This window comes from Podarcis erhardii (assembly GCF_964252035.2).
Source record: "Podarcis erhardii genome assembly, chromosome: 3".
NCBI classification, from domain to species: Eukaryota; Metazoa; Chordata; class Lepidosauria; order Squamata; family Lacertidae; genus Podarcis; species Podarcis erhardii.
In genome coordinates, this window is record NC_138507.1 from 74,138,772 (window position 1) to 74,158,328 (window position 19,557).

At 45.2% G+C, this 19,557-nt stretch overlaps 1 protein-coding gene across 1 annotated transcript; it reads right to left on the reverse strand.

The window, feature by feature from the left end:
- Window positions 1-113: 113 nt before the first annotated feature.
- Window positions 114-16,599, reverse strand: DACT2 (dishevelled binding antagonist of beta catenin 2). The gene is made up of 4 exons (XM_081856034.1): window positions 16,264-16,599; window positions 4,454-4,586; window positions 3,985-4,269; window positions 114-3,213 (listed from the first exon to the last, which is right to left on the reverse strand). The coding sequence occupies exons 1-4, from the start codon at window positions 16,504-16,506 to the stop codon at window positions 1,430-1,432; spliced, it is 2,445 nt and encodes an 814-aa protein (XP_081712160.1). The 5' UTR covers window positions 16,507-16,599; the 3' UTR covers window positions 114-1,429.
- Between the last annotated feature and the right edge of the window lie 2,958 nt (window positions 16,600-19,557).

Here is a 19,557-nt window from a genome sequence, read left to right on the forward strand (position 1 = left end):
TGTGCACGAAGAAGAAAAATAACTCTCAAGTATGCTTTTCCTTTCAGAATATGTTTTTTTTTAATAGTTAAATGACACCCCTACCTTTTAAACACAAGGAAACCAGACAGCTGTTTAGAGTAGTGGATCATCATAGCATTTATTGAGCCTGCAATAAATCAGAGGAGAGATGCTATGCTCTCAGCCACAGCAGCTATTAACGTGCTGTGTGTGACACAGTGTTCGGAATGCAGTTGACCCACATAGATATACTTTTTAAAAACACTCACACAAACATCTTAATAGAAAAAGATTACAGCTGTTATGGTCAGGGTTATATTTTGCTGAATCTGTTGAATTTGTAAATGGGACATAGCAATACTGGCACATTCCTCTGACCAACATACTGACCCTAACCCCCATGTTTAAATGATAGCTAACATGGTGTCTTACATGCTGGATTACAATTCACATCTGCCTAGGCAATGGTCAGGGATGATGGGATTTGTAGTCCAAGGGCACCAGATTGGCTACCACAGGCATATCTCAAAGGAAAATGGATGAGCTACTGGGTAAGCAATATTAGCAATGGATGGCTATGGGGAAAGAGCTGTGACCATGTAATGCAGACTTCCCCAACCTGTTGCCCTCCTGATGTTTTGGACTACAACTCCCATCAGCTGAAGCAAGCATGGCCAATGATAAGGGATGCTGGGAGTTGAAGTTTGAAACATCTGGTGGGCATCCAAGGCTGGGGAAGGCCAGTATAGTGAGCGCTTGTGAACTGTTAGGAGATCCCCTTGAAAATAAAAAGTTATCTTCAGCAAAAAGAAGAGGAAGCTGCAGTGCCATATTTAGTAATACAGTGGTACCTCGAGATACAAATGCTTCAGGTTACAAACTCTGCTAACCTGGAAGAGTTACCTCGAGTTGAGAACTTTGCCTCAGGATGAGAATGGAAATTGTGTGCCGACAGCGCAGCAGCAGCAGCAAGAGGCCGCATTAGAGAAAGCACGCCTCTAGTTAAGAACAGTTTCAGGTTAAGAGCAGACCTAAAGAATGAATTAAGTTCATAACTAGAGGTACCACTGCAATGCTCTCTCCCCTGGCAACTTTGGGAAATCTTCCATGTGTTGCAGGCGGCACATCTTCCCAAAATATCTATCAGACAGGATCCGTTTGAGGGGGGCATCTCATCTAAACCCTTCATCTCTATCAGAATGGGGCGGGTTATCAAGTCACATACACACACACACACAAAAGAAAAAAACCAGAGAGAGGTAAAGAGTAGCAGTGTCATCCATAAAGGCATTAGCACATAAGAAAAGGTCCTTTGCCCAGCGATCTAGGGATTTCATCACATTTCATTTAACAGAATCCTTTTAAGTCTCAATCCCCTCCTTTGTTTTGCAAACAGAGGCAGCTGCCAAAACAGATGCTCCCTCTCACTTCAAACCATGGTCATCACTTTCAGAGAGGCCGGTTGGAATCTCCTAATCTTCTTCTTGAGGGCCTTTGAAGCTTTGATGCGACAGAGTTTGGGCATTGGCGGAAGAGACTTGGACGAAGTCGGAACAGCTGCTGGCTGCCTGGGAGAAGAATCTGGCCAGACCAGTTCATGCTCATCGTCGTAGTCAAGAGTCAGGCTGCTGCCATTGCTGCTGCCCTCTGAATCGCTTTCGCTGGACTCGCTGTCCCCAAAGCGGTTGGCTGTATAGTCACTGACTTCCCCTTCACTGGTCTCCGCAATGGTGGAGTGGAAAAGGGAGGCACACTCTGCAGAGTATTCAGAGTGATCGGATTCACTTCTGGCATATGCACCAGGGCGAAAGGGGTGGCGGTTCTTGGAACGGGCCCTCATTGTGACAGAGCGGGTAATCCCCGCTCTCCGCGCTGACTGCCTTGGTGGCCCCAAGGCAAAGCCGCTTGAAAGGCTGGCCACTTGGGTTTTTGTCGAGATTTCCACCGTAGACTGCCACTTACGCTGCTTTTTCTTGTTGGTGGTGTCTATGTAGGCCGCCTCGAGAGAATACATGGCATTGGCCTGGTAGAGTTCAGGCCCAGAGGGTACTTGAGGGAGTCTGAATGGTACAGGGTACAGGCTGGACTCTGAACAAGACCTCCCTGTAGCTTCCCCAGCAAAAGTAGGCCTCCTCATGAGGTTCCTTCCTCTCAGCTGCCTCTGAGGCAGACTCCACTCAACGGGCAGCCTGGCAGCAACATGGTGGAGTCCCCTTGGCTTCTCCACAAAGAAAGCCTGCTTCCCAGGCCTCGACACTTTCTCGCTGTTTCTCCTCTTCACCTTCACAGGCTTCATTTTAGAGTTGGCAAACCTGACCCTGACTTGGTGGGATTCTGCGGGGACAAACTTGGCATGAACAAAGCCACCCTGAGGCACCAGGTCATGGCCTCCTGCCTTCAAAGGTTTCTTGTGAGATTTCTTGGTTGGGGCGACATTCGTGTTTGCGGGGCTTAGGCTAGAATCCTCCGTTCCAAGCTGGGAGCTGGAAGAGCTGCATTCCAGGCTGCTTTCTCCGGCTTCGGTCAGAGGAGAATTCCTTGATGACGAACTGGCAGAGTAGCAGCCATTCACAGCCAGCGGAGACTCTGCATGGGCCGGGGCAGCTGCCTGCTCAACATTTGCACTGTGCTGAGTCTCCTGCTGTTTGGCACATTCCCCTTCAGGCATTCCCCTCCGCAGCTTCCCCTCCGCTTTGTTACCATGCAGAGAGCTCCCTTGTTTTTCCATCTGGCTGCCACTGCTGTTAATTTTCACTCCGCCAGGGCTGGGGATTATAATGAGCCTCTGGAGCATTGTGAATGGCTGGCTCTTTGTTGGACACCTCTCACCGGCGTCCGCCTGATTGTTTCCTCTCGAGCGTGTCAGCTGGAGCAGTTTGTTGATGTAACCTCCTGGCCTGGACTCTGCAGCGGGCAGTGTCCTAATCAAACTGGGCCCAACAGCGTGAGGGGCAACTTTGTTAGGCAAGGGGTGAGCCTCTTTTTCTGACGGGGGCCCAGCCAGGGAAAAAAGTGGACTTTGTAAAGCCACAGCGTGAAGAGGGCTAGGGTAAGGATACACTTCGTTCCCACTTTTGGAGACTAAGTCACTCTGGTATTTGGGGTCCACACAGAAGAACTGGATTTCCCCTCCAGGGGAAAGCAGAGGAAAGGATTTGGGGTCAGTTACTTTAGGATATCCTGCATCTGCCAGGGTGAGTCTTTCAAGGTCACCTGGTAAGAGAACAGATTATAAAAAGGTAGTCAACAACGTAAGAATGAAAATCTGTCTCAAGACACCAAAGACTAAAACCCCTTCTCATTTTTCTCTGGAGTATTTTTACTGGGCAATGAGAGGAGCTCTCAAAATCTTATTGCACCCAAACTTGGCAGTGCTGAACTTTATTTCGCTTCTTGAACATTTCCTTTGCTATAAAGCTGATTCCTGAGTCCTTAATAAAACATCTAAATAGGGCCTCAGGCACCCCACTGGTAGAAAGATACACATGCCCAAGATCTCATTACATCTTACACCCACCATTATGGTCCTCATCAATAAGTTCTTTCAGAAAAAAATGAAACACAATAGTAGACTTCCATCTCCCCCCCCCATATGTGTGTACACATGGTACACTCACACCAGAAAATGAGCTTTCATTACTCTACAGAAATGATTAAGATGGGTTAAAAGAATTTAGACCAGCTACTGCAGTGGTTCTCAACCTGTGAGTCCCCAGATGTTGTTGGACTACAACTCCCATCATCCCTGAGCTCTGGCCTTGCTAGCTAGGGGTGATGGGAGCTGTAGTTCAACAACATCTGGGGACCCACAGGTTGAGAAAGGCTGAGCTAAGGGATGCTTTCACTCTTGCTTTACATTACTTGTCCTATTAACTCTTGATGCCTCCCATATAAATGTGTGATGCAACTTAACTGGAAAGCACCATCATGCCTGAGGAGATGCAAGGTGATATGAAAGCTTTAATGGGATGTGTGTGTAGTTACCTGTGGAAACAGGCCTTGGCCTGGACCTGGTAGGAGTTCCTGAAACATCAGGGCAAGCTTTGATTCGGCATTCATCACCGATGTAGGCTCCCTGCTGTTGGAACTGGTTGTGTACTGTGGTTTCATCTGCAGATTTGGGGCGGTAATCGAAGATGCTGAGATGGGTCTTGGGGTGCTGGGAACTTGGCAAGAGGCTGGCATGAGAAGAAGAGATGGATTCACTGAAGACTGATGTACAGGAATTGGACAGGGAGCAGGAGCCGCCATCACTCAGATCATAAAAGCCTGTGAGGAGATAAAGAGGACATTTTCTGGATTACAGGGAACACATGTACAGCATGACCCAAGTGAAGCACTCCCATGTTTTTCTTTTTACAGAAAGAAAGATTTTCTGTGGAAAATCTAGATGCAGAGTGTTGTTTAAATAATAACTACATAGATGTCTTTCAACAATCAATTCTCACATTACCTGAGCTGGGTCTGCTGTCACTGTCAAGATACTCAATGGAGGTCTTGCCAACATCCAACTTCAGTTCACTAATTTGTTGGTCCAGCTGATCCAGGTGGCCTTTCAACCCAACATCTTGTCTCCTCAGACGTGACTGTTAGCAATGGGAGAGTAAGAAGGAGACACTTTCAGACAAGTTCTAAGGGACCAGACCAAATTGTGTCATCTTTCAGGGTTAAGCCCGCCTTCAGAGGAACAATACACACAGATTGGCCACATGGAAGATCTCATACCCCAAACAAACTAGACACACTAGAGCAGTGTTTCTGAAACTTGGGTCTCCCACTGTTTTTGGACTACAACTCCCATAATCCCTAGCTAGCAGGACCAATGGTCATAGATTAAGGGAACTGTAGTCCAGAAACAGCTGGGGACCCAAGTTTTGGAAGCACTACACTAGAGCAAGGAAAGCCAATGTGGTGCTTTCCACATGCTGTTGGACAGCAACTCCCAACAACTCAGGCTAATGAACAGGGATGATGGGAGCTGTAGTTCATCACCATCTGGCGAGTAGGACATTGGCTACACCTGCACTAGAGTAAGCAATGCAAAGGTAATCATACTAGAATGAAAGGATTAGAACGCTTGTGAATGGAGCGAGAAACCAACTTGGTTGACAGAACTGCATAATCTTTGCAGATATGGAAGCAAATTGTCTTTTATATATTTATGTAAATGTATACTGTTTAAATTCGTATTCCATCATATTGCAAAGATTTGGGGGTAAGTAATATTTTAAAACTGGTAGAAACATAGAAGGATGTTGGAATGAAGTAATGTGGTTTTAGCAGAAATGATATAAAGGATTAGGTAAAAATGGATTTGTTAATTGGTGAAAGACGAGAATGTAAAATTACAGTATATTAAGATAAATTAATAGGATAAAAACAAAGCTGGAAAGGATTTGCTGAAATATCTAATTGAACTAGAATACAAAAAAGGGAGGTGTGAGGAGGTCAAGGAAATAAGCAAAGGAAAGAAAGTTATGTAAAGGTTTGATCTGTTTTTTTTTTTTAATTGCTTGTATTTTTTCTGTCTTTTTTATTTTTCTCTTTTTTGTTTTTTGTTTTTTCTCTTTGTAATCTTTAAAAGTTGAATAAATATTATTTTTTTTAAAAAATAAAACTGGTAGGAACAAAAGCATTATTTTTAAAAATATAACAGTCCATTAAAACAGCTTATTAGGCTTCACTTCTACATGCATTTTCCTGAGAATAAGTCTCACTGAACTCGGAGAGACTTACTTTTAAACACACAAACACGTGATTGAACTGTTATTTGCTTAAATTCTGGCCATTGAATGCATGTCCCAAATTTCCTCTAAAAGATCACTTTGAAAACACTGGTCTGGTGTGAGCTCCCAGAACACTCTAAGAGCAGCTTCTACATGTGCACAGGGGGCTTCTGAATTCCAAATCAGATTTTATGTGACTTCCACCAAAAATGGATTAGTCCCACCACTCCTGCTCTCCACCCTATGACATCATGTTATAAGTTGAACTACTTATTTGTTTTATTTAGTAATTAACTGTGTACACTTTCCTTCATCTGAAGAACCCAGGGAAGAACCCAGGGACCCCTGACCATTAGGTCCAGTTGTGACCGACTCTGGGGTTGTGGCGCTCATCTTGCTTTATTGGCCGAGGGAGCCGGCGTACAGCTTCCAGGTCATGTGGCCAGCATGACTAAGCCACTTCTGGCGAACCAGAGCAGCGCACGGAAATGCAGTTTACCTTTCTGCCAGAGTGGTACCTATTTATTTACTTGCACTTTGAAGTGCTTTTGAACTGCTAGGTTAGCAGGAGCAGGGACCGAACAATGGGAGCTCACCCCGTCACGGGGATTCGAACCACCGACCTTCTGATCAGCAAGTCCTAGGCTCTGTGATTTAACCCACAGTGCCACCCGCGACCCTAGTTCACAACATAAAAATACAAAATGAGAGCACAAAATGTATACAAAAAAATAACAAACCAATAAACTCCCTTCCTACAAACACACCTAAAAGTTCATAGATTTTCATCGATCTGATTCAGTATATGGCAGCTTCCTGTGTTCCTGTGAAGAATCCCATCCCATGTTATGTCCAGAGGACCCCCTAACAAGCCACTCCAGTAAATCAGGCAACAACCTCTGGGGCAGCATAAAAGGCTAGGGGTTTGAAAGGGAAAGAGCAAAGTCCTGGCTGCATTCTTAACAAGTATTTTGGATCTCAGCTTAGGCCGGAGAGAGTGAGCCTAAAGCACAGTATGTGCAAAAACCAGCAACCTATTATTTGCCTCACTAAACATTCTGTTAATTTCAGACCCATGGATTAACTTGTCTTTTCCTCATCTGAACACCTTGGAGCCCTTTTAATTCCCAGCAAAATGCTACTTTTCGTCTACTTCAAAAGAGGTACAGAGAAGGCTCATAAAGCCAACGGGCCAAAATGGCATTATGTCCAGTTACACGGACTTAATAAATTTCTAGATAAAAGACTTTGTAACACAAAACAACACTCTTCACGTACTGACTTCTTGAAAAACAAATAAGTTTTAAAGTGTCTTTTGACGCCCAAAGTACATTCAAACATGGACACATTCTTGATTTACAGTTCAGGAATAGAATTGTTAAAAGTGTTGCCATTTCAGTAGCACGCTGCTATCCCAAAGAGCCTGCTGTGCTCAGATCCTGCTTGTGAGCCTTCCACAGGCATCTGGTTGGCCACTGTGAGAACAGGATGCTGGACTAGCTGGGTCACTGGCCTGATCCAGCAGGCTTGTCTTATGTTTCCGTTCTTATGACTAAGACCTAGTGTGCGTGTGTTGGTGGAGACAGCTAACTTAAAGGCCATGGACCCCATCCTCCCTCAAGTGTTTTCTGGTGAACCCCAGCAATTTGGCTGTTGTAGCAGCAATTAAAAAATAACAAATTACTGAGGTGGTGCTGATAAGGCAGGCTGCAATCTCTTTGCCTACGTCCTAGACCAGGCATGGCCAAACTTGGCCCTCCAGATGTTTTGGGATACAATTCCCATCATCCCTGACCTGTTAGCTAGGGATGATGGGAGTTGTAGTCCCAAAACATCTGGAGGGCCAAGTTTGGCCATACCTGCCCTAGACCATCCACCAGTTCAACAGATGCAGATCTCCCCCTCCCCATACAAACAAGCTGATGAAAAGGAGGAGTGATGTGAAGCCCCATCATTGTGCTGGCTGCTGTGAGCCCAGACCAGAAGGCCTGCGAGAGGAGTCAGAATGGACGGGGATCTTGGAGGAGAGTCCAGTGCAAGCAGCCCAACTTCACATGGTGGTAGCATCTGTACAGAGCTTGAGATCCCATCCCTCAGGGAGAGGCCCCGTTGGTTTGGTCATCTGTCCCAAACCACATGAAGCAAAGAGGACTTTGCCACACACCTGGTGGACTTCAATCTTAGTTTTACCAGTATAAATATGAAGTTATGCTATACTTCTCTCAGCACCCACAGACAGTTGTACACAAGGCACAGCTTCCCAAAGTGTCCTTACTACAAGGTATTGTGTCCACTAAAACTTATTCCAAAAATGTTCGGACAGCTATCATTCACATTTGAAATAGAAAGATGCCAATTTAATAATTGCGCATTACCTTTCTGAATTTCCTGCATGGAGGGTGGTGGAGGAAACACTTTATGCTTCCCTTAGCCTCACCCGTTCAGGAAGTCAGAGAGTTTTGTTTTCATGGCTGGAATTAATTGCTTAATGATTAATGTTTTGCCAGCCAATCCCTCCCTTTGTGGTTTCTGATTAATGGCAGAGAGGCCACAAAGCGTTCAACAAGGCTCTCAGGTATTCAAAGATAATTTATTGCACCTCCAGGATCTGTTTGTAATTTTACAGCACTTTAACCAACAGAAAATGATTTATATTTGCCTGGTTAACCCTTTCCTCTTTTCCCATTGTCTCCTGCTATGGGGAGTGAGGTGGGTCTCATGTTGCTGGGAGACTCGACACTTCCCATTAACTCCCAACTGCTAAAGACCAAAGTTTGCTTATAATCACTCATCTGGGTCTTTGATATTCTTTACCATGATCCTGGAGTCTGCTAGCCCCCTGTGGAATTTTGCTAAGGAGAAATTTGTGCAAATTGCATTAGCTGGTACACTTAAACAGTCAAAGTGCAAAATCTGTGGGACTCTTATGCAACACGTAGGCCAATATCAGAGGAACTGATCAAATATTTTGGAAATCTCATAAGGCAGGCATGTTCAACTAGTTGATTGCGATCTACCGGTTGATCGTGGGGCATCACTGCTCGATCCTGCTCGATTGCGTGATCCAGATTGATTGCCCAATGATGATGATAATAATAATAATAATAATTAATAATAATAATAATAATAATAATAATAATAATAATGGCTCAACAACTTTGGTGAAGGCTCCCCCCAAAAAGTCCAACAACTTTGGTCAATCCAAAGGGTAGACCACTGCCAGTTTTTTTATAGTGGGAGTAGAGCACAGTCTCTTGGGAGTTGGACATGCCTGCCATAAGGGAATGACCACAGATCAATGGGAGAAATTCATCGTAGCACTATGGCAATTGTTCCATCAGCACAAGCTAGACTAATGTCTTGTAGTGAGAAGGGGAAAGTGCCATTTGCTTTGAAGGGGAAATTGCCATTTGCTTTCTTTAGAAGATCTCCCTCTACACAGAAGTGTTGAACAACTGTTGTTAAATATTAGGGGGTGGGGGTGGGCAGGGAAAGGACTAGACTATGTGAAAAATGAACATATTATTTTAGCTGCAGTTCATTCATTTTCAGCTTTGTATTCTTGTTATATGTTATGTTGCTGGACCATAAAAAAAGCTGATCTCCGAAGAATCGATGCTTTTGAATTATGGTGCTGGAGGAGACTCTTGAGAGTCCCATGGACTGCAAGAAGATCAAACCTATCCATTCTGAAGGAAATCAGCCCTGAGTACTCACTGGAAGGGGCATTTGGAGTGCGGTGTAATCACTATTCTGATGATATCATAGATAAAATCTTATGGTATGACTATGTTTTGCAGCTTGGGGCGGAGGATGAAGTGGATTGGTCCTAGAATGTTTTGAAGAGCAGCAAAGAGGAAAAAAAGATGAAGACTATCTCCATCATGCCACTGAGGAAGCAGATGAGTTCCTGGTGATGTGTAGCGAGACCCTGTGTGCAGTTGGGAGCTGTCATCAGGGGATTTGAATCAGCAGAGGCTGCTCAGGCTCTTGACAGATACTTGGAGGCAGCAATGAGCTGGAATCGGATGAGGGCCAATAAACCGAAACAGAACCCATAAAAAGGTGGGAGGCATTGCATGCATTAAGTTTTCAAGTCTGGGAGGTGAGGAGATGGCCTGACTTGGACAAGGTCACACTCCCTTTGAAAGGGCAGGCCCTTAACTCAGGCTCCTTGATCCAGCTTGTTCCAGCCTAGGTGGCCTCAGTGGCAAGGAATGCCTCTTTCCAGCTGCAACTGGTTTGCTACCTACAGCCCTTCCTGGAAAGAGAAGACTTGGTCACCACGATCTACATTCTGGTAACCTTCCATCTTGGGGTAGCATGCTGTATATGGGGCATCCCTCAAAGGTTGTTCAGAAGCTTCAACTAATGCAGCTGCAAAATTGCTGAGAGGCACACCTGGGGAGGATAATGTAGCACCTGAGATAACTGTGCTGGTTGCCTATTCGCTTCTGGGCCCAGTCCCTCATGTACAGCCTTGGCATTATCAGCACCACTCTCTAACCAACAGAGCTATCCAGGCTAGGGCAGAACAGAAACTGATAAGTGATATGGAGATTGGGTACTCTAGATCAGGCATCCCCAAACTCAGCCCTCCAGCTGTTTTGGGACTACAACTCCCATCATTCCTAGCTAACAGGACCAGTGGTCAGGGATGATGGGAACTGTAGTCCCCAAACAGCTGGAGGGCCAAGTTTTTGAATGCCTGCTCTTGTCTAGATCTGATGAAGCAAGTGCCTCTGAGCTTAGTGGAACTTACTTCTGAATAAACAAACACTCTGGATGGGCTGAATGCACGTTAGTGAGAAGATAGAGTTTACACATCCAGAGTTCCAGATGTTGCTAGCTATGTCAAAATTGGTTTGGATAGCCAAGAATGCAGCAGTTTCTTCCCCAAACATCACATGCTACTATTCCTATGATAAAATGACTCAACCCATTCCTTATGACCAATGCAGAGAAAGCTCTGTCTCTCCTAATAAAAGGGGAACACCATGAACTCTCTTTTTTACCCTGTTTTAAACCCTGGTCAAGTGTCTGCCATATCTTGATAAGCTAATCCTCCATTTTCAAGTCTTACTGGGAACAAAACACACATACAAATGAGCTCTTACAGCACAAAGCACGTGTGTCAAATAGGAATGGATTGCTTTGGTCAGAGGTCACTGGGTGTTCCTATTAACCTGCTGGCCTTGAGCAAGCCATAAATGTTTTAAATCATATTCTCTTTGGGCTTCCATAGAATAAAGCGGAGTGATTAGTTAACATTATCAATGACAGGTAATCAAGTGGTTGGCAGTAGACTTGTGCTGCCATTTTGACTCTAATCAAGATATGCTTGCTGCAATGTTTCACAAGTGGGGCTTAAGCAGCCCCTGAAGGTTAAAGCCAATTTTCACTCTGAGATGCCTTCTGATAAAGCTGCCTACAGTTAGTGAATACCCTTTGTGTTTTCACACCTGATTGATAACTGATGGCCAAGTCTAACACCAATAAGGAGGAGGGGGCAGGGGAGATCAGAATTAACTCAGAGTTTACTGAAGTGTGTAATTGCCAGTACTGGAGAGATTAAAGTCTATAACATTTTGATTGCATTATTCCCCCACCCCAGAAATGAATTCCAGTCCTAATATATATTTGCCAATCCACACACAAAAAAATGCACAAGGGTTTAAAAAAAGAAGTTGATGTCACACAAATTCAATCACTTTCCTCTTTTGATCATGCCATCTATTTGAACACTGGATGTAGGAGTTGCAAAAAAAAATCCCCCCCCCCTCACATGCTTGTTGTAATTTGGAGGGCAATGGATGCAAAAATAAACATTGCTATATAGAGTAACAGCTACATGCCAGTTTTATTAGGGCTGACTGAAAAGTCACAAAGGAAGCAAGCAAGCTTTGGACTTATTAAGAAGAACAATGCATCAAGCTGGATATTGAGCAAAACCAAGTGCAAGGTGTGGGTGAAGAGAAACAGATGATCTGGGGGGCAGGGAACCACGTGTGCACTTTGTAATAGTTTATGGTGGCATGGAGGAGGTGTTTTGCAGACAATTAAGATTCGGCCATGTTTTGGTACAACATGAGACCTTTTTGCATGAGTAGTGAAGAACATGGCGACTCTTCCAGCAGTCATTCAGACTGGTTTCTAGCAAATAAATTACAAGGTGTTTACTTGTGGCTTACCCAAAGGACCCATATGAGTGCTGGAAGTTTTCTAACGCAGAATTCTAACACAGAAAAGTATTTCAGACAGAATACATATACCCAAAGGCTCTTTAAAGCTCCTCCCTCCCTCCTTTAAACAGTGATGCTTGATGGGGGAGGCACTTTAGAGAGCAGCTTTGCCAAACCACTCTCTGAAGCACTTGCCAGCCTCCTTTAAACGCCGCTCCAGTGATATTTAATGGAAGGGGGGGCGGGGTGAGGCTTCAGAAAAATGCCTTCTGTCCTTCAAACAGTGTTCCTTCATCAGCAGCTTGCCTGGGCTGCTTGCTTTTTCTGTTCTCAGGCCGCAGTTGGTGTGGCCACCTGTTGGCAGCCGTGCAAACTGCAGCATGACAACAATTTTTCTTCCAGAAATATAGCAGGGGTCAGCTTTTTCAGAAGGGGCCAGTCCACTGTCCCTCAGACCTTGTGGGGGGCCAGACTATATTTTGAGAAAAATAATAATGAACGAATTCCTATGCCCCACAAATAACCCAGAGATGCATTTTAAATAATTAAATAATTGCATTCTACTCATGTAAAAACACGCTGATTCCTGGACCGTCCGCGGGCTGGATAAAGAATGTGATTGGGCCGGATTCAGCCCCTGGGCCTTAGGTTGCCTACCCATGGTATAGAGAGATATATTTGAAACCCAGCACAATGTAGTGTGGCAAGAAGTTAGTGTGCCAGAAAGCCTCTAATGTACTTTTACATTCCTATGGGAGGAAGGGTTGGATATAAATTTAATCAATTTAACAGGTAGTGCCAGTTAATGACTATTAGCCTCTTTACCTATGAACAAGCCATTCAGATTTTTAGGTCTGCAGCATGTGAAGCTCAGTTATGCAGGTGTGACTTCAGACAGGGTATACTTGAAGGAAAAAGCCAAGAACCATACATGAGCAAGTAAACTTGAAAGTCCTCTTATAAATGGGTGGGCTTGCTTTCATACTTCTGGTCTGACTCACTGTTGCATTTGAGTCTGGACAGAAAGCTTGCCTCAAAGCAAACTTGATTTCTGTCAGAGCTTTTACACTGTGGAACTTTTTTTTGGCTGGGGGGGGGGGCAAACCCTTCATAATGTGCATCATATTGTTTTACTTATCTGTGCTACATTTGTATTCTGTCCTTTCCTTCCCAAGCCTTTTTTCACCTCAGAATAAGGCTGAGAAATAAGATACTTTGATCAAAATTCTCAAATGGCTGCAAGCACAGGCCTAGATTTACCACTGGGTGTTTACTTGACTGCAGTCGATTACAACTCTTCAGCAAATGTACTTGTGTGATGCATAGTTTGCAGCAGATTTGGCCATATCCACCATTTATGGTGTACACTTTTGCTGTACCTAGGCATAAACCTGTATCAAAATAATGTGTGGAGCAGACCAGAGAGAAAAGTTGGGTTGCCTGCATCTAAACTCAACACTCTACCCCAGCCTTCACCAATCTAGGATATTTTGGATGGGAGCTATGGTTCAAAACAGCTGAGGGCACCTGGCTGCCAAAGTCTGCTCTAGCCACTATATTTCACTGAATAATCATGCTGAAGAAATTTCCTGAGCTGTTCTAGTCTTTATTATTACAACACCGGTTGTTTGTGCTAGTTGTAATCTGAACAGGTGATGGGTTTTGAAAGTCATCTCTAAGCCAACGGCTATCACCACATCTTGTGACAGTCAATTCCATGAAGTAATTACACATTGAGCAAAGAAGTACATTTCTGCTTGTCTCTCCTGAGCCTACTGACAACCAACTTTTGAAAGATAAAAATGATATTTATCCACTCTCTCTGCACTATTCCCCGTTAGACAGCACAGTTGAAATGTGCATTGCTTAAACTGAATGAAAAGTAAATAGCAATCGCTTTGTGTTGTTTTTGCTTCTTCCTTTGAATAAGTTGGTCATCCTGTGCCTGGAATGCAGAATGTGTGGTCCTCTGGATGTTGTTGGACTCCAACTCCAACATTCCCAGCCAGCACAGCCAATGGTATAGAAGGAGAACCTTAGTCCCTCCAGATGTTGCTAAACTACAACTTCTTGAGCTCCAATAAGCCTGTCCTCGGAAGATAAGGACTGTAGTTTAGCAACATCTGGAGGGACAAAGGTTCCCCATATATTATTCCATCCACAATCTAGGAAGTTGGTCCAGATCACTACTAATCCCCTTCCTGCTCTTTGCAAATCATGGCTGCCTTTTTATTATTTTGTAATATTTCCAAATGGACTAAAATATATTAAATGAGCAGCATCCAATCAGCCTGTCAAATGATACTTGTAGTGGCAGAGTTTTTGCACCCCTTTTCTTCCAAAGGTAAGATGAAAGATGCCATTCACAGGCATTGAAGATCTGCTATTTCTGTATGATGTGAATTTCTCTCTACATTTCCAGTTAATAGTAAAACAAGTTTTTGAATTTATTCAAATACCAATCTTAAGACACTCAGGAATATGCTTTATTTTTTAAAAAAACCAACCCAAACCCCAAGTCAATGGTATTTTATATACACAGGGTCACACATTTATTATTTCAGCCTTGTTTAAAGAATGACCTCAAAACAAAATTCCCACCCTCCAGAAATTTAAGTTCTTCACAGATTCCATGACATTTCAGTGAATTTATTCATTGAGACCTTGCAACTGATATGGCAAAATATTGTTTGTAGGACTGTGTAGGATGATCTGAAGTGTGTTTACTCAGAAGTAAGTTCCAATAAAATAAGTCAATAGGACTTACTTCCATGGATTGAGAGGCTGAGGCTTAAAAAACAAAATAAGAAGACATCAGGTAATGGGTGGAGCAGATCAAAGGCAATTCAGCCTCCAATGCACTTACCCATGAGAAGTTTCTCACTGACAACAAGAGCCTAGTCAAAACATGTAGCCACTAATGGAAATGTATTATTACACGGATTTAGAGCAGCTTCAGCTGTTACATCCGAAAAAGCAAGAAAGTTTGTCAAATGTGACAATTGCCTATGGAGACTGTGTCAATACAAATGTTACAAATGTAACTGGGAAAGTGCAGCATCTGAAACACCTCTTAGATTTAAGGCAGAAGATAACACGGACTGGTTCAGGGTTGTTAAGCCTGTAATTTTAAGAGATTGATTCCTTAATTAAGTAATTATTCCTTATCATACATCCCTGTTTCATAGAATGGTTATTCTTTACATCAAACACATACATACAGACATACCCTTTCTCGGACCTTGCAACAACACAGCCCTGAATGTTGCATTTTTAAAAACCAAACTATTCATTACTATTTTACGATGTACCGAAAGTCTTTGAACCTTTTTTTATGGATCTCTTCAATTAACTTGTGCACTCTCAGTCATCACCCTTCAAACCACCATCCTCCATAGATTTTCTAGTGGAAACGAAAGATTAAATAGATAAAACCTAAATTAGGGGATCAGCTCTAAAATTGTGCAACTAGGGTGTGTGTATAGTTAGGGGGAAGGCAGATCATAATGAGGCTCTGCTCCAGGACAGATTTTGCCAATGTAGGCTGTCCCTAAAAAGCCCCTAAAGCACAGTTTGCCTAAGCATGAATGAAATAATTCTGCCATCATGCAGCCAGCAAATAATAGACTTGCTGATGGCTCTATAACTGCAATGGAACCATTTAGTGAGAATAAATTCACTCACCACAGGATTTAAATAGAATAAATCTGAGACTGGTAACCTGAGTGGGGGCCCGGCCAGAGGTACCAACCCAGTATGACCACTGGTCCAATTAACGTGGTTCATAGTTCAGTTGGTTAGAGCGTGATGCTGATAATGCCAAGGTCGCGGGTTCGATTCCCTGCATGAGCCAGCTGCATTGCAGGCAGTTGGACTAGATCAGTGGATCCAAACCTTTTTTTTTTTTTTTTTTTTTGGCCATGCCCCTAAGCACCTCTAAAATCCTGACACGAAATATAATTCTTCTTATTCAAAAAGTGAACTCCGATTCACGTGGAGGATGCCTAAAAGGCCATTCATTGTTCATAACTCATTCTCGAATTGCCCCCCTTAAAAATCAAATCGCCCCACGTTGGGAACCACGGCATTAGATGATCCTCGAGGTCCCTCCCAACTTTTAGGATTCTAACCTAGCACGGCTTACTCTGACTGGCAGAAGCTCTCCGCGGTTCCAGGCAGGATTCTGTCCCGGTCCTACCTGGAAAGAGGAGGAGGGGGCGCTTCTGCATGCAAAGGAGGGACCCCTGGAGGATCCCCGGCGCCTGGATCCATCAAGGGATCCCCGCTCTCCCCTAGCCCCCCGCCGCAGTTGTGGCGCAGCGGCCAGACCCCCTCGCCGGCGGGAGACCCCTTACCAGTTGCTCCTTCAAGGCGCTCAGGGTGGCTTCGAGGCGCCGCTCCTTGCTGCGCGCCTGCCTGCCGTCGGCGGTCGGCTGCTCGGCCAGCGCCCCGCTCACCAGCGCCCGCTGCTTCTCCCGCAGCACCTGCAGCTCCTGGAGGCCGGCCAGGGCGGCTTGCAGCCTCTCGCCTACCCGGCAGCGGTCCCAGCCGCCCGGCCGCTGCTGCTGCTGCTGCTGCGCTGGCCTCCCTAGGAGCATCTTCCGACGCCGTCCGAGCCACAGGCCACGCCGGAGCGAGCGAGGCGGAGCCCAGGCAGGCGCTAACCTCTCCCTCCGCCGCCAGCCAAGCGAATGCAGGCGCTGCGGCGGCCGAGGGGGGCGCGCGCGGCCAAGCTGCAGTTCAGCGCCCTCCCCGGCGCGGGGCAGACGCAGAGCCAACGCCGAGCGAGCCCAGCCGACGGAGCAGCCAATCGCGGCTCGAGCTCATTCATTCATCCCGCAAGCCCCGCCCCCCAGGCTGGGAAGGTTCAACCCGGGGTCTAGACGACATGTGGATCGCCGCTTTCCCCAAGCATGGGCATACATGCGCAATTCCCCCCCCCCGCCCCACCATCACCACCACGTGGCCAGTGATTTCAGGCTGCGATCCTGAGTCAATGACACCTGCTAGGAAGGATGCGTTGCTGGACTCAGTGGGGCTTCCTTCCAAGTAGGCATGCTCAGGCTTGCCGTAGGTCAGGAAAATTCCTGACGTGTCCTGGTTTTCGAGTGTAAAAATGGCCTCAGGGGTTAAAAATTGCAAGTGGCACTGTGGTCTAAACCACTGAGCATCTTGGGCTTGCCAAAAGTTGGAAGGGACCTCGAGGATCATCTAATGCCGTGGTTCCCAACATGGGGCGATTTGATTATTAAGGGGGGCATTCGAGAATGAGTTATGAACAGTTATGAACGTGAATCGGAGTTCACTTTTTGAATAAGAAAAATTATAAGAAGAAGGTCGGCGGTTTGAATCCCTGTGACGGCCTGAGGTCCCGTTGCTCTGTCCCATCTCCTGCCAACCTAGCAGCCCGAAAGCATGCCAGTGCAAGTAGGTAAATAGGTACTGCTGCGGCGGGAAGGTAAACGGTATTTCCGTGCACTCTGACTTCCATCATGGTGTCCCGTTGTGCCAGAAGCGGTTTCGTCATGCTGGCCACGTGACCCGGAAAGCTGTCTATGGACAAATGCCAGCTCCCTCAGCCTGAAAGCAAGATGAGCGCCACAACCCCCTAATCACATTTGATTGGACTTTACAGTCCAGGGGTCCTTTACCTTCCCTTTTTCACCTTTGCCGAATTGGCAAAATGTCAGGGAAAACCCAGGTGTATGGCAACGCGATGGAAAAAGCAGTGGAAACAGTTCCAAAAGCTTAAAACCACTATTTTTAGGGGAGGTCTCCCCGCAAAAGTCAACAATTTCCTTTTAAAAATGCTCAACAACTTTGTGGGTGTTAGAAATATGGCACAGCTCTCTCCTTTAAAATTGTGCGCTATTTTTTAAAGAGCAGACTTTTAAAAACAAACAAACAAATTAGGGTAGTTGAGTAATAGTGTGGCCTTAATCCCTCCCTCTCTCACACAGACATTATTGAGCAAGAATGAAATTTGCAGGGGTGAGACAGTGTGGCATTTTTCAATCTCTAATCTAGATCTGTCTCATTAGAGACAGAGGTGGGTGGGAAGCTGTAGCTGAAAAACGGGATTTCTGAAAGTTAAAAAATGTGTAAGGTTGTCAACATACAACTGGTTCAGATGTAAATCCCAATGTCTTGATCTCCCTCACCCAGCAGAAAGACAGCAAGAAACAAGGCATTTTGGATTTTGGTGAAATCATTGAAAGTCAACTTTTGAACAAGGGATTAGAATTTAACCAAATAAATAGGTCTTCTGAATGCCACATATGTCAAGATCAGAACTTGAGCACCTAATGAGCTTGCACAGGACTGATTTCCTACACCAATGAAATCTCTTCCATATGTGATGTACCTATGTATGATTCTGTTTTATGTAGAAGCATGATTCGAGTACTTTCCCACACTGAAAAAACTTTGATAAAGGAAGTATTTGACATGAGGTGGGTCTTAGGCTGAGGAAGGATTCACACATAAATAGGAATCACTTGATTTATTAACTGAAGACTTGCAATGGAATGTGTGGATTGATTCCATTGAAAAATACAGTGGTACCTCGGGTTAAGTACTTAATTCGTTCCGGAGGTCCGTTCTTAACCTGAAACTGTTCTTAACCTGAAGCACCACTTTAGCTAATGGGGCCTCCCGCTGCTGCTGCGCCGCCAGAGCACAATTTCTGTTCTCATCCTGAAGCAAAGTTCTTAACCTGAAGCAATATTTCTGGGTTAGTGGAGTCTGTAACCTGAAGCGTATGTAACCCGAGGTACCACTGTATATGTTTAAGCTGCAGTAACAGGAAAGCTCAGTCCAAGGCCGTCTTAAGCATATCCAGCGCCGTGGTGCAAAGATCCCTCCGGCACCCCCCCCCCATTTCCCAGTGATCCCCCCAGAGGCTTGGGAAGGAAGCTGCACTCCCACCAGCCATATAGTTAGTGGGGGCAGCTTCCATCGTAAGCCTCTGCGGGGATTGCTCTCCTCCCACGGAGGCTAAGGAGGCAAGCTGCACGTCCGCCAGCCATACGGTTGATGGGGCACAGCTGGCAGGCGTGCAGGGAAAGGGGAGGCCACCTGCAAAACCACACAGCTTCCCCACTCACTGGGGTGTCCCTGAGAGGCCAGTGCCCTGGTGCAATGCACCAGTAAGCCCAATAGGAAAGACGGCTGTGGCTCAGTCTGGCCAAGGATGAGGAACCTATGTCCCTCTAGATGAGAGCTGGGGAACCTTTGGTCCTCTTGATGTTGCTGAACGACAACTTCTGTCAGCCAAAGCAAGCATGGCCAATAGCCGGGGATGATGGGAATTGTAGTTCAGAACATCTGGAGGATCCAAGGTTCTCCACATTTCCTCTAGATATTGCTGGTCCAGTGGCCATGTAGGTTTGGACTGATAGGAGTTGGAGTTCAATAACATCTGGAGGGTCACAGATTCCTCATCCCTGGTCTAAGGTGATAGTCTGCTCTTTTGCCCAAGCAAATGAAGCCTTGATACTGCAGTCTCTAAGTAAGCACTCTTCATAATAAGAGAGTTTACAGGCTTCTGCCACTGATTTGTTTCACCCACCCCCAAACCCCAAAGCTATGCTGAAATCATTGCAGCCAACCTTACACAGCTCTTCAGAAGATGAGCACTCCAGTGTCTT

Bases quoted from the DNA above. Each gene is read 5' to 3' on its own strand.
- DACT2 (XM_081856034.1), bottom strand. From the start codon at position 16,506: ATGCTCCTAGGGAGGCCAGCGCAGCAGCAGCAGCAGCAGCGGCCGGGC. The intron at 4,270-4,453 runs GTAATGTGAGAA...ATCTCCTCACAG, and splicing joins TGACAGCAGACCCAGCTCAG to GCTTTTATGATCTGAGTGAT. The intron at 3,214-3,984 runs GTAACTACACAC...TTCTCTTACCAG, and splicing joins GCCAAGGCCTGTTTCCACAG to GTGACCTTGAAAGACTCACC.